General features: G+C 60.9%; 1 protein-coding gene across 1 annotated transcript; it reads left to right on the plus strand.

Moving 5' to 3' along the window:
• Nucleotides 1–3,720: 3,720 nt before the first annotated feature.
• On the plus strand, nucleotides 3,721–12,288 carry GPR20 (G protein-coupled receptor 20). Its single transcript, XM_008588031.1, has 3 exons — nucleotides 3,721–3,971; nucleotides 10,322–10,439; nucleotides 11,155–12,288. Exons 1-3 carry the CDS (start codon nucleotides 3,721–3,723, stop codon nucleotides 12,286–12,288), a joined length of 1,503 nt encoding a protein of 500 aa, XP_008586253.1.
• Nucleotides 12,289–13,153: the final 865 nt, after the last annotated feature.

Here is a 13,153-nt window from a genome sequence, read left to right on the forward strand (position 1 = left end):
CTGCCCGGACCGCAGGGAGCCTCAGAGGGGACCTGAAGCTGCGGCTGAGTTTTGGTGGCTGAGCCCCACTCTGGGCCTCGATTTCCTCATCTATAAAAGGTGGGGCCAGCTCGGGGGCCTCCAAGGTCCTCTGTTCAAGTGTTCCCCCTGAGCCCCTGCTGGCCCGTTCTGCAGGCTGAGATACAGGGGTGTGGCGCGGGGCCAGCCCAGTCCACTCCCCACACACTCGGACCTCACCTGGGCACACGGCAAGGCCGGGCAGAGCTGGTGCAAAGCCGGTGTAAATCCTGAGAGGCCTCCTCCTCCAGCAAGCCCTCCTGGATTGGATCTTTGGAGACCTGGGACTTTCTCTTCACCTTCTCGATGAGCCCAGCACTCCCGGACCCCTCGGCATTCCCCGCAGGGACCCCGCCCTATGCTCCATGCGGCCTCCCCTCGGCAGCGCCAACTACCCACACTGCGTCCCACCTTGTGCCTGCTGTGGGCAGGACCACAGTCTCACTGGGCCCACAGGAAGCACTGTTCTGTGGGGGCCTCTTTTCACAGTCTAAAACACCAAGCTTACCAGCAAGTCACTCAGCTGGCCTGCCAGCCCTGGAGTTGGGCTCTGCCATGCAGCTGCCGGTGACAGCTGGAAGCCCAGGCCTGGTTCCAGCACAGGGTCTGCCATGCCCCATTTGCTATGTAACTTTGGACAGGTCTCCATCTCTCTCTGGGCCTTGATTTCTCCGGCTGTAAGAGCAGAAGGTGGGACAAGATGAGATTGAGGGGACTCCTGTGGGACAAACGAGGCATGGAAGGGTGGCCCAGGGAACCAAGAGGCAAAGCCCAGAGGGCGGTGGTTGCAGCAGCAGTCGGTCAGCCTGAGATGGCTCCCCAGAGCTCCAGAGCCGAGTCCCCGTGCACGGAGCTCCAGCTATGTACCAGGTGCACTACTGAGTGCCTTGGTTGGTTCCCAGGGGGCAGGTTGTGGTCAGCTGTCCCAGATGATTCCAGATGCCTGGGCAGCTCCCAGCCCAGCCCCCTCACTCACCTGCAGAAGTTCTGCCCCCACGGAGCTCCATTTGCCGCCCCAAAGCCCACCCCGTTCCTCCAGCCCTCCACCCCTGAAGGCCCCATACACTTGGCCTGACGGAGGAGGCTGTGTCTGCCCCCTCAGACACGGAGGAGGCAGCAGACCAGGTTTAAGCCAGCCCCCCACTCACGGCTGTCAGTCTTGGGGTCAGTCCTGTCCCCCCCGCCTCGTTTCCTGGAATCTGACGTGATGAGTGTTCCTGTGGAATGTCTCATGTGACAGGCAGGACTAGGTGCTTCCTAAGAGGGTGGGGCACCTTCCCTGCATGGACGCATTGTCCCCACTTTGTGTGGGAGACTGAGAAGCAGAGCTGGGCTTGAACCCGGGGCTGCCGAAGGGGCCCCTCCTACCCTGAACACACGTGTCACCTCTCCCCACCCCCCCTGGTGGGTGCCTGCCCAGGCACTGCCCAGTGAATCCAAAGCACAGGCGGGGACTTGTGAACCCTTAGGAACGATCCCCAGGGCTTCTCTGATCACCCCCTGTAGGAGGCTTCACATACCCCTTCCCTCCTCCTGACATAGCTTTGGCCTCCCTGGGAGGGCAGGAGTCGCCCCACAGAGCTAGCCTGTGACCCCCGGCCCTGGCAGGCCCCTCAGCCTGGCTGCCCCCTTGGATAGTCTTCAGGAAACCATGGTCAGAGTCCCAGTGCCATTTGTATCCTCAACTGGCACCCAAACAAGGGCCACTTGAAAGGATGGATGAGGTCTGGAGTCTCAGGTGCTAGGATTGGTGGCAGGACCCTTCTGGCTGTCACCAGTGTCTGCTGGCCTCAGTGTCCCCCGCCCTCCCCCGAAGGCCCCCTTGGCTGCTGTTTGTGGGAGACCCCTGTGGCACTAGCGCTGCCTGGGCATCGTGAAGCATAAATGCCCCAGCAGGGAGAGATGCCATGGGGCTCACAGCGGATGCTTGGTGTCCCACCCGGGGTGGCCCGATGCCCCCAAGGGTTCTTCTGTGGGCTTGGGGAGGACTGTCCACCAGGCCCGCTCGCCGGCAATGCCTGATGGAGCCACAAGACAGGCGGCCAACCCTGCACTGCTCCAATCAGACACCCCTGAAGGGGGCCTGACCCTGGCTCAGCCACTGTCTGACCTTTGACCCCAGCAACAGACAGCCTAGCCTTACCCCATCCCCAGGCAGACTGCTGGTGTCTGCTGTATTTGGGAGGCTCTCTCCAAGATTTCTTTGGGAACCAGCCTGACTGTACCAGGCTGGAGCCCTCAGGCCCTCAGCGATGGGCACAAGGCCTGGCCAGCCCTGCCTGTGACTCAGCAGCCCTTGCCAGCTCATAAAATTTGAGCCTCTGCTGGCTCGGCCTTCCAGCCCCTACCCCCATCCTGGCCACCTCCAGGCCACCCCCTCTCAGAAATGACATTGAATCCACACTCCCCCTCATCCCACATAGACCCAGCAAGACCCTGTGTGCCCGTGCCCTGCCAGCCGGGACAGGTGTAGGGCCTGGATGGACCAGAGGTTCCTGCACCTCTCCGGGTCTCAGTTTCCCCATCTGGGGCAGATACAACTGTTCTAAGGAGATAACGTGGCCTGTGGGCTTAGCCTCACAGCAGCAGGGAGGCCACTCCAGAGTGATAGGACTACACGTCCAGAACCTTCAATGGCTCCCCATTGCCCAGGGGATCAAGCCCACCACTCTGGTGCCCATAAGAGCTGCTGAGACTCAGTGTCGAAGCCCCCTGCTCACTCCCAGCTTCATCTCTTGCCCCCCAGGGCTCTACTCTCTTTGGGGTCCCACTACCCCGATGGCCTCCAGTCCTCTGCCCCTCCAGGCTGCCTGCCTCCCATTCCACCTCCCTTTGCCCCTAGGAAGCCCTCCCTGACCACGCCCCTGCCGCAGGCTGGGTTAGGGCCCCGCTGCTTGCCCTCTCTCTCCTTTTGGTCTGCATCGTAACAGACTGAGCTCTGGCAGGCGGGGGGTCCTCTCAGGCAGCCCTCCCTGCATCTCCAGTGGCCAGCACCGCCTGTTCAGCAGGTGCTCAGGAGTGCAGGGACAGAAAAGACGAGAGAGGACGTGCTTGACAGAGGAAACAGCACATGACCCTGACGCCTCCCCAACCTCAGTCCCTACTATCTTCAGACCCTGAAACCCTGCCCCAGCCCCAGGCTGGCCGCAAAGCCTGTCCCTGGTCAGGGTGTCTTTCTGAGGAGGACAGACCCTCCCAGCCACCACTCCGGGATCAGACCATGGCCAGTCCCATGAGCTCACACCTCCTCCACCACTGAGATTTACAACTGCTCCCTCTCCCCACCTGCTGGCCTGTGTCACGTCCAGGTCTTTCCCACACATCCAACCCCACGTGCCACAAGACACGCACATGGGCACAAACAGAGGCCCAGGTACCGTGTGCAGGCTCTCAGTCACGGGTACACACAAGCACACCCAGGCGCAGAAAACACACAAAGCACAGAACCCGGAGAGAGATGCAGGAACACAGACCTGCGTGGAGCAGCCAGGAGGGGAAGCCCCACGCGGACGCCCGCTCCCAGGCGGAAAACTGGGCTGGCCCGTCCTCCTGTCCCACACCGCACTCCTGGGCTCCTGCAGCTTCTGGCCTCCCCGACTCCTGGGTGGTGCGGCTTGGATTCATCCTTCCGTGCCTCAGTTTCCCCCTTGGTCTCCAGGGGTCATGGAGATCCTGGTGCCCCGGGCTCCCTCCCTCAGGGCCCAGCTTCTCCCGGGGGCCAGCAGGGGCGGGAAGGAGCTCGCCCCGCCCCCAGCCCGCCCCCAGCCCGCTGCCTTTACCCAAAAGGAGCCCCGAGCACAGCCTGACGTCAGGCCCCAGGAAGGCGCGGTCCGAGCGGGTGGGCGGGCGGAGCGGCTCTCGGAGCAGAGGCTGAGCGGGCTCCCCGTTTCCAGCCGCCCCGTGGCGAAGGAGCGGTGAGTCCCCCGCGGGCTGGCCACCCGGCCTCCCTCTGCCCGGCTCCCCCTGCCAGCTGCTCAGTGCCAGCGTGTCCTCATTCCCCAGCCAGGCAGGCAACGGGAGGGGAGAAGGGCCGAGAAACTGCCCCCAGGCCCAGGCAGGTGAGAGCTCAGAGCCCGTCCTGCCCAGCAGGGAGCCATTTTACAGATGAGAAAACTGAGTCCCTGGAGGCAGAGGGCAGCGCAAGCTGGCCAGGATGGATGGGGCATGGGGAGGCACCCCGGCCTGGCCTCGCGCGGGGCTCGAAGGGCCAGAACGCTTCCCACGTGGTGCCCACCCCTCACGCTGGATTTCATCCGTTCATCCATCCCTCCATCCAGCACCCTCACCGAGCATCTGCTGAGGGCCCAAAGCTGGGCCTTGGTTCCCCAGGCCAGGCCGGGGTAGAGGTTGGGGAACCCCAGAGGCATGTGGCAAGGTCTGGCCTCAACCACCACTGCCCCGCAGGCGGTGGAAGGGCTGGGGGTTGAGGGACTCGTGGCTTCAGGCTCCGAGTGGGGCACTCCCCCTGTGGAGGGCTGGTCCCGCCATCCCACAGCTCAGGCCCTTAGCTCCGGGCCCGGTCCTTTCCTTACCCCTTACCCTTTTAGGAGTGGGGAAACTGAGGCCCAGGGTGGGCTTGTGTGCCCAGCCCCCAGCGTGTACCTCGCAGCTGGCACTGCCCAGCCCAGCTCTCTCCCTGGTGTAGCTGCTCTGTGAGAAGGCAGCAGGAACAGGGTCCCGAGAGGGGCGGACGGGTTGGGAACTGGCTGGTGGCCAGGGTGCTGGGGCGGGGCAGATGCAGAACAGCTGGGTGGCCTCGGGCAGCACTGGGAACAGAAGGCGTGGCGGCAGCTCACGGCCCAAGGCAGGAGGCTGGACCTGCCCACCTGCCCCCAAATTCTTTCCTCAATATCTGTCACCCAGGGGCTCTACTCTTCTCTGGGGACTGCCTGGCTGTGTGGCCATGGGCAAGTTGCTGCCCCTCTCAGAGCCACACAGAGCCAGCCCACCAGCAAAAGTGGGGTCTGCTGCTGGACAGCTTGGGTGTGGTAGGGACTAGGGCTTGGACATTCTCCCAGCACCTGCTGGGAGCCTACAGCGTGGTCTCATTCTGTCCTCAGTAACCTGATGTGATGAGGTGGCTATCAGTGTGTCCACTTTACAGGGGGGAAAACTGAGGCTCAAAGAGGCCAGAGTGGTCTTCTTAAAATCATTTGTTCACTCAGCAGCTACCCTGCTGCAGCCCCAAGGGGGCCCGCCTAGGTCCGGGCCCTCATGGCACTCCCAGTCCTGTGGGGGAAACACGATAAATGGGAAAACAAATAAATACCAACCTGTCAGGCAGTGGGCACCGTAGACAAGATCAAGCACTTGAAGGTGTGCGGGAGCCGTGTTCCTGGGGGGCCTCCTGCAGAGTCGCACTGGGGTCTGAAGGACGCTCCCCTCACCGTAGGCCCCGAGCCGGCCCCATTGGCCTCACACAGTGCTCGAGCGCAGAAGCCCCTTCCCACCCAGGACCTTTGCACATGCCGCACTCGCCCCACTGCCCAGGACTCTGCTCCTCCAGACCCTCCTGAGGCCCATCCTTCCACGACTAGCCACTTCCTGGTCCACCCCACTCCCAGCTGTGAGCTCTGTAAGGGGGCTGGGTCTGCCTGGGAGACCCTTCTGTGCCCCCTCTGCTGAGATTTCAGTCCAGGTCATCTGATGCTTCCAAAACCCATGGTCCTCACCCACTTGCTGGGCTGTGTGGCCTGAGGCTAGCTGCCCAGCCCCCCCATGCCTCTGATTCTTCTCTGCACAGTGGGGCCAGAATATAACTGTCAACAGCAGAGTCCAGGCAGAAGGAGCCTGCTGTGCACTGGGGGACAGCAAGACCTAGTGGGACAGGGAGAGCTCACACCTCAGATCCTCCACCCAACTGGGTGGCTCTGCACATGTACCTCAGTTTCCTCACAGGCAAAAAAAAGGCCAACAACACCCACTTGGGAGCCTCTTGGGAGGAGTCAGTGAGACCTTGGGAAGGATCATCTCAGCAGGTGCCACCATGAATTGTGGGATTACAGCCCTCCCCCCAGGGGAGGGGGTTCAGGGCACCAGATGGTTGGAAGGGCTCATGGTAGGCTGTGTGGGGTAGAGACTGTGAGTGACAGGAGCCTTCACCAGGTGGTACCGGCAGTGGGAACAGCATGCCAGGCAGAGGGAACAGCGTGTGCAAAGTCAGAGAGTGCCAGGCTGAGGATGCGCAGGCAGAGACCAGGCAGGCGCACACCGCGGAGTGCCTGCCCCTAGAGAGGCTGAGCTGGGAGGAGGAGTGTCAGGGACTGCTGCAGCTACAGCTGTTCAGGCTAGAGGGGAGCGATGAATCAGAGTGATACAGAAGCAGGGAGAGGCTGGCTGGGACCGGCAGGACCTCCAAATGTGGCTGCCCTTCCCAGAGATACGTGACGTTTCCATCAGAGCCAGGCAGGGTCAGGCAAGATGGAGCCGAGGTGCCCTTCCCAACAGTGCTCAATCCATACCCATGAGTGGACCCCCTCCCTGAGCTGGGGCAGAGGGAGCTCTGGCAGGGGTGGGGTGGAGGAGGGGTCTTAGTTTCTGGCTAGTGCCACCTAGGACCTGCTGGGTTACCTGGGGTAAGTTTGGCCCCTTTTGGAGGGCTCAGCTGCCACTGGGTAGAATGAGCAGTCTCAGGCCAGCCAAAATCAGCAGGCAACGTTCTAAAACTGATGCCACAAAACCAAGAATAATTATAAAATAAACGGGAAGACAGTTCCCCCAATAATGGCTATTTTGGCCTTGGAAGGTTGTGAGGGTCACTCCATCAGGGGCACAGGCTCGAGCACACACAGACCTGTGGGCACACATGTGGCCTCAGTGCCCTCAAGAACCCCTTGTGCACAGACTCCTGGTTCAGAGATGCCACGTCCAGACCTGCTACCCCATGCCTGGATGCCAGAAGACCTAGGTTTGATTCCCAGCTCCACCACTTCCATGCTGTGTGACCTTGGGCACAGCACTCACCTCTCTGGGCTCTTCGCCTGTAAAAGCTGGGATTGCTGTGTGGATCCAAAGTGCCCTGCAAGGTGCCTGGCCCCTAGCAGATGCTCAGAGCCCTTTGGTGGAGAAAAGGCTAGGCCCGGTCTCCATGCCTGCCACTCCCAGCCCCTGGTGCATGAGCTGCAGTCAGCAGGCAAGATCCTGGGCCAGACTCCCAGGCAGGCTCAGCAGCCACCTAGGGCCACCTGTTGCCCCAGGGCTGAGGTCAGCCACCTTTGCTGCTTGGTCCCACATGTGGCAGGACAGGAGGTAGCCAGGCTGGGGAGAGACATCTGCTGGGCCGCAGGGCAGCCAAGCAGGTAGGGTGGTTTTCAGGAGAGCCCCCCAAAAAGTCAGGACATGCCCCTCCCCCATTCACCTGCCAAGGGGAAGGCTGGCATGGCCCCCAGTTTCCCCACTCAGGGTCCTTGGACAGGTACCAGCATCCCAAGCCCTGGGAGTCTTGGTCTTCCATTGCTGGGCACATAGCAGGGACCCAGCCAGCTGTGAGTGGGCACAGCAAGGCTGCAGCCCCCCACAGGGCTCCAGGAGTGGAGTGTTGGTGTGACCATCGAGCTGGATGGAGTGGGAGAACCAGGAGAGGGGACAGGGTCAAATGACTTGAGGAGATGCTCATTTGCTCCCCCAGGGAGATTCCCAGGGTCATGAGCTCCACAGAGGCTCTGAGAAGTCCTGCACTGAGTGCCTGGCATGGCCCGGGCCTCTCTCCACCTGTGGGCAGGCTGGTCCAGGCAGAGCCCCATTCAGGTGCGGAAACCAGGAGACTCCAGCGCTCTGACTATAATTACACACCTCCCATTTGGGGGTGTCTGCGGGTGTTTCTCAGTACGTTCAACACCTCCAGCCACTCTTCCTGATTTCATTCATTCATTCAACAAACGTGGTTCCCAGAGTCACAGGTGGAGGAACTGAGGCTCCAAGCAGTGGGATGACTTGCCCAGGGCTTGTCAGGTGCTGGATGGTGGAGCTGGCTTGAACCAAAGACCACTGCCACCAAGGGTGGTGGGGGGTGGGTGGGAAGGGGGAATACAGCATGAATCCAAGGGTCAGAGTGACTGTGGGGGCTTCCTAGAGGAGGTGTCAGCCCTGCTTGGCTGGTGGGCAGTGAGGATAGAGTTGGGGACAGAAGCCAATTTCTGCCCAGTACTGGGACGTTGAGTGGTCTGGGGAGGGAGCCAGGCCAGGTGGGGAGGGCACTGAATGCCAGAAGGAAAAACCAGGCCTCATAGGGTTTGAGGCGGCCTTGACGGTTTGCTCAGGGCATCCACTCAGCCAAAGAGAAAGATGGGCATGGCCCGGCTGCACTGGGCACTGGAGGAACAGATGGCAATAAGTGACTGACGGGGACGTGGGGGTTTTGTAGTGCAGAGACAGAGATAGCCAGACTCAGCAGAGACAGAAGGGGGACAGTGGGTACAGAAACTCCCAGCAAGGCCCAGGCTGTGGCCAGGGTCAGGGCTCCCTCTATGACCTGGGTCAGGGCTCAGAGTGTGATGGGATCAAAGCTCTCTGTGTTATTAGGATTGGGGATCAGTGCATCACCAGGGTTGGGCTCAGTGCATGTCCTGGGTTGGGGCTCAGAGTATGACAACTTTTGAGGCTCATTGTGTTACTGGGGTCAGGACTCACCATGTGACCAGGGTCAGGGCTCAGTGTGTGACCAAGATGAGGAATCAGTGTGTGACCAGGACCAGGGCTCAGTGCATCACCAGGGTCAGGGCTCAGAGTGCAACAGGGATCAAGGTTCATGATGTTACTGGGATTGTAGCTCAGTGTGTGACCAGTCTGGGGACTCGGTGAGTGACCAAGATCGGGGCTCAACTTTGTCTGGGATCAGGGTTTAGGCTCCTGGAGCTGAGAGTGCATTGCTAGCTCCCACTGTTCTCACCCATCTGACCTCAGGGTGTTCCCACAGCCCTGGCCTGGCCCCCCAGCACCTCGAGGGCATTACTGGTGGGCATGCAAGGCCAGCCCAGGGAGGCTTCTGGAAGGGCAGGATCCCCAAGCCAGCGTCACCCTGGGACTGTCCCCCAGAGGAAGCATTCTGTCATGTTTACTATTTGCCTCTGATTGTGACACTAATACAGGCCCAGTGCAGACAAATTGGAAAGTGAAAAAACAGGCAGAAGTAGGTCCAAAAAAATGTTTGTTCCATGATGTCCCTTGGGCCAGCTCTGGGTGCTTCCTTAGATGACATCCTCCTCCTTCCTGGGGACCTTCTTGGCCTCCCTGTTGCCCAGAGGACAAAGCCTACATCCCTGAGGCACCAGGTCCCCGGCCCCCACACCCCAGCCTCGTCACCTCCCCTTGCCGTCCCCCTCAGAACGTCTCTTCCTGCCCCAAATACCCTGTCTCTCGGAGCCCACTGGGGCTGGAGGAGGACGGATCAATCCGTCCAGCAAACACACCCATCGAGGCCGGCCTGTCCAGGGCCGGGGGCCGAGTGCCCACCCAAAGACCCCATGAGCCAAGGCCTGGGCCCGTGGGTGGTGGGGGTGACAGGAGGGGCCGGGTGCAGGCCTGAGCAGCACTTGACCTCCCAGCAGGCTCCAGGGCAGCAGATGCCAGGGCGGGTGTCCCAGAGACAGAAGGCATGCTGGATGACCTGAGGCATGAGCTGACCTCTCTGAGCCCAAAAATAGATGTGGTCACCTGCCCTGCCGGACCTGACCTTGCAAAAGTAGGAATTCCCTTGTTGTGCCCACCCTCAGCCGGGCCGGGCATCAGTTCCCTGGGAGGCAGGGCTCAGGGTCTCCATTCCACAGGGGTGGAGCTGCCAGAGGGAGCCTCCTGCACCCGGCCAGTGGGAGGGGGCAGTGTCCACCTGTTCATAGCACACGGCCACCAGGAGGAAATTTGGGAACAGGGAAAGGAAAGGGTCTTCCCTTCCCCTGCAGGTGGGAAAAGGGGCAATGTGCACCCAGAATGCCCCTTATGCCACTCCTCCTCCCCGCCTCTCCCCAAAGCCTTCTCCTTTCTCCTGAAAAAGCCAGAAATGTCCTTATTTGGAGGGTCAGCTTGGCTGATGTGGGGGTGGGGTCCCGTTAACCCTTCATTTATAAATAAAGGGATAAATCACTGCCGAGTTAAACATGCTTCAGCCGGAACATAAACAGATGGGCGGCCCGGCCCGGCCCCCGCCCACCCCCGGCCCCAGCCCCAACCGGAGCACGGTGTTTATTTCACTCACACCCGCTGCGGGATCTGGCTCCAGGCTCCAGCCCCAGCGAGCCACCCCAAGCGGGCTCTGTCTCCTTCTCCGTAGGTTGGGTGATGACAAGGGGACTCGCCTCTCAGGGCTAGTAGGGAACCTGGGTGCCAGTGGGACTTGTTCTCAGCACCCCATCCAGCCCAAGCAGGCACCTCAGTTCCCTTCAGGAAAGGTCCCTCCTGAGGAGCCTCGGCCAAGGCGTTGACCTGGTGCTGGCCTGGGAGGAGGTGAGAACAGATGGGTGGCCTGGAGGACAGGGGTATGATGGGAAGGGATGTGGGTGGGGGGTGGGGTGACCAGCCCAGAGGTTCCCACCATGGGCTGGGCTGTCCCAAGACAACTGGTTTATCAGCCACCAACAATGTGCTGGGCACTGCTGTACCCTTTTTCCAGATTAGCTCAGTTAATGCTCCCAGCAGCAACATGATTCCCATGGTATAGATTAGGAAACAAGGCACAGAGAGGTTAGGTAACTTGTCTGGGGATGCACAGCCAGTAAGTGGAAGAACCAGTTTGGAGCCAGGGCCTCAAACCACATACTTGAGCCCTGTCATCTTACCTGCCACCTTTGTCTTCTCTCAATCCTGAGCACAGTCCTGCACAACAAGTGCCCTACCTTACAGCAAGTGCAGTTTCAGAATCCCTAGCATTTTGCCAAAGCTTTTCTGGCATGTGCCAGGCCTGGGATTTGAACCCACGTCTAACTCCAAAAGCCCACGCCTTTTCTGCTGGTTTGGGAGTCTCCGTCTGAGGGGAGGGGAGAGAGCAGACATTTCACGCCCCAGCCAGGCAACGGATGGGGATGGGGAGTGCTGGGGCCCGCGGTGGGCAGGTGAGCCAGGCAATGCCAGCTGGCACCTCAGGCAACCCTATCTCCTTGCTTCCAGGCCCAGGGCATGCTGGCTGCTGTCATGCCCTCTGTGTCTCCAGCGGGGCCCTTGGCCACAGCAGCCCCCAATGCCACGGTGGCGGCAGCAGCCCCCAATGCCACGGTGGTGGCAGCAGCGTGGGCCAACACCAGCGTGCCGGAGATGTCGCTGTTCCACCTGTTTGCCCTGCTGGACGAGGAGCTGCACACTGCCTTCCCTGGCCTGTGGCTGGCGCTGATGGCGGTGCACGGCGCCATCTTCCTGGCGGGGCTGGTGCTCAACGGGCTGGCGCTGTACGTCTTCTGCTGCCGCACCCGGGCCAAGATGCCATCAGTCATCTACACCATCAACCTGGTGGTGACCGACCTGCTGGTGGGCCTGTCCCTGCCCACACGCTTCGCCGTCTTCTACAGTGCACGTGGCTGCCTGCACTGCGCTTTCCCGCACGTCCTCGGCTACTTTGTCAACATGCACTGCTCCATCCTCTTCCTCACCTGCATCTGTGTGGACCGCTACCTGGCCATCGTGCGGCCCGATGGCTCCCACCGCTGGCGCCAGCCTGCCTGCGCCAAGGCCGTGTGTGCCTTCGTGTGGCTGGCCGCCGTTGCCGTCACCCTGTCCGTGCTGGGTGTGACCACTGGCAGCCGGCCCTGCTGCCGGATCTTCGCGCTGACCGTCCTGGAGTTCCTGCTGCCGCTGCTGGTCATCAGCGTGTTCACGGGCCGCATCGTATGCGCATTGTCACGTCCGGGCCTGCTGCGTCAGGGCCGCCAGCGCCGTGTGCGGGCCATGCAGCTGCTGCTCACGGTGCTTGTCATCTTCCTCGTCTGCTTCACGCCCTTCCACGCCCGCCAGGTGGCCGTGGCGCTGTGGCCCAACATGCCGCACCACACGAGCCTCGTGGTCTACCACGTGGCTGTGACCCTCAGCAGCCTGAACAGCTGCATGGACCCCATCGTCTACTGCTTTGTCACCAGCAGCTTCCAGGCCACCGTCCGCGGTCTCTTCCGCCGGCGTGGAGCAGAGCGTGAGCCTGGCAGCGGCGACCTGATCAGCATCCACAAGAGCTCCAAGGGCTCAGGCCAGCACCACGTCCTCAGCACTGGCCCTTGTGTGCTCACCCAGGCCCTGGCTAATGGGCCTGAGGCTTAGTCAGGAGGACTCTGCAGGGGCCAAAGGTCAGGGCTCAGCTGGGCATGCCAACCCAGACACCTGCGGTGCCCAGATGGCAACTCAGTTTCATCTTGATAGATTGGTGATGGCTGCCAGGTGTATTGCATTGAGAGTCTAAAGCCACTGTGCTTTGGTTGATGAGCAATGTCTGCCACAGGCTCCAGACTGGGTGCATTCACCTAAATGCCAATTATTTGCTATCCCTGGGGTATATTGTGTCCATTGAGAACTCAGAGGGGTAGCCAGGAGCTGCTTCTCATGTGGACCATTTTTTCCCAAGAAGGAGATCCTCAGAAAAAGAACAAGGACAAAAAGAATATATCAGGGGACATCGATGTGGCAGGAATGGAGGGGGACGGTTCGTTTCCGTGTAAGACTCCCCACCTGATGCCTCTATGAATTGCACAATGAGGTGGCGTGACAGCCGCGGCATGCTCTGCTACACCAAATGCTTCGATATCTGGGTTGACACCTGAACTCGCAACGACCCCACAAAGGAGAGGGTGTTTTTCACCCATTTCTTGGTGCTGGAAAGGTTACGTGACATGCACAGGTGCCACAGCTGGGCAATGGCAGGGTCAGAATCCGAACCCAACTCCACCTCCTCCAACGCCTTCCGCCAGCACTGCTCAAGTCTTCCCAAAGCCCTCACTCCAGGGATGCTCTCTGAAGATCCTGCCTGCTGCCTCAGAAAGGCAGGGCTCATGGCCCCATCCTGTGGATGAGGAAACCAAAGACGGACACACAGCAACTCGAACCTGGGCCTGCCAGCCCAAGGGTACTGTCTCCTCGTACAGAGAAGCCTTTCTTCTCCCCTCCAGGGGCAGAGGGGACTTGACCAGCT

Source organism: Galeopterus variegatus, unplaced genomic scaffold (assembly GCF_000696425.1).
Source record: "Galeopterus variegatus unplaced genomic scaffold, G_variegatus-3.0.2 Scaffold4637, whole genome shotgun sequence".
Classification (NCBI taxonomy): domain Eukaryota; kingdom Metazoa; phylum Chordata; class Mammalia; order Dermoptera; family Cynocephalidae; genus Galeopterus; species Galeopterus variegatus.

Coding starts and splice junctions, on each gene's coding strand:
- GPR20 (XM_008588031.1), top strand. CDS start 3,721: ATGGAGATCCTGGTGCCCCGGGCTCCCTCCCTCAGGGCCCAGCTTCTC. Junction 3,972..10,321: donor CGCCCCGTGGCGAAGGAGCG/GTGAGTCCCCCG, acceptor CCTTCTCCGTAG/GTTGGGTGATGACAAGGGGA. Junction 10,440..11,154: donor CTCAGTTCCCTTCAGGAAAG/GTCCCTCCTGAG, acceptor CCTTGCTTCCAG/GCCCAGGGCATGCTGGCTGC.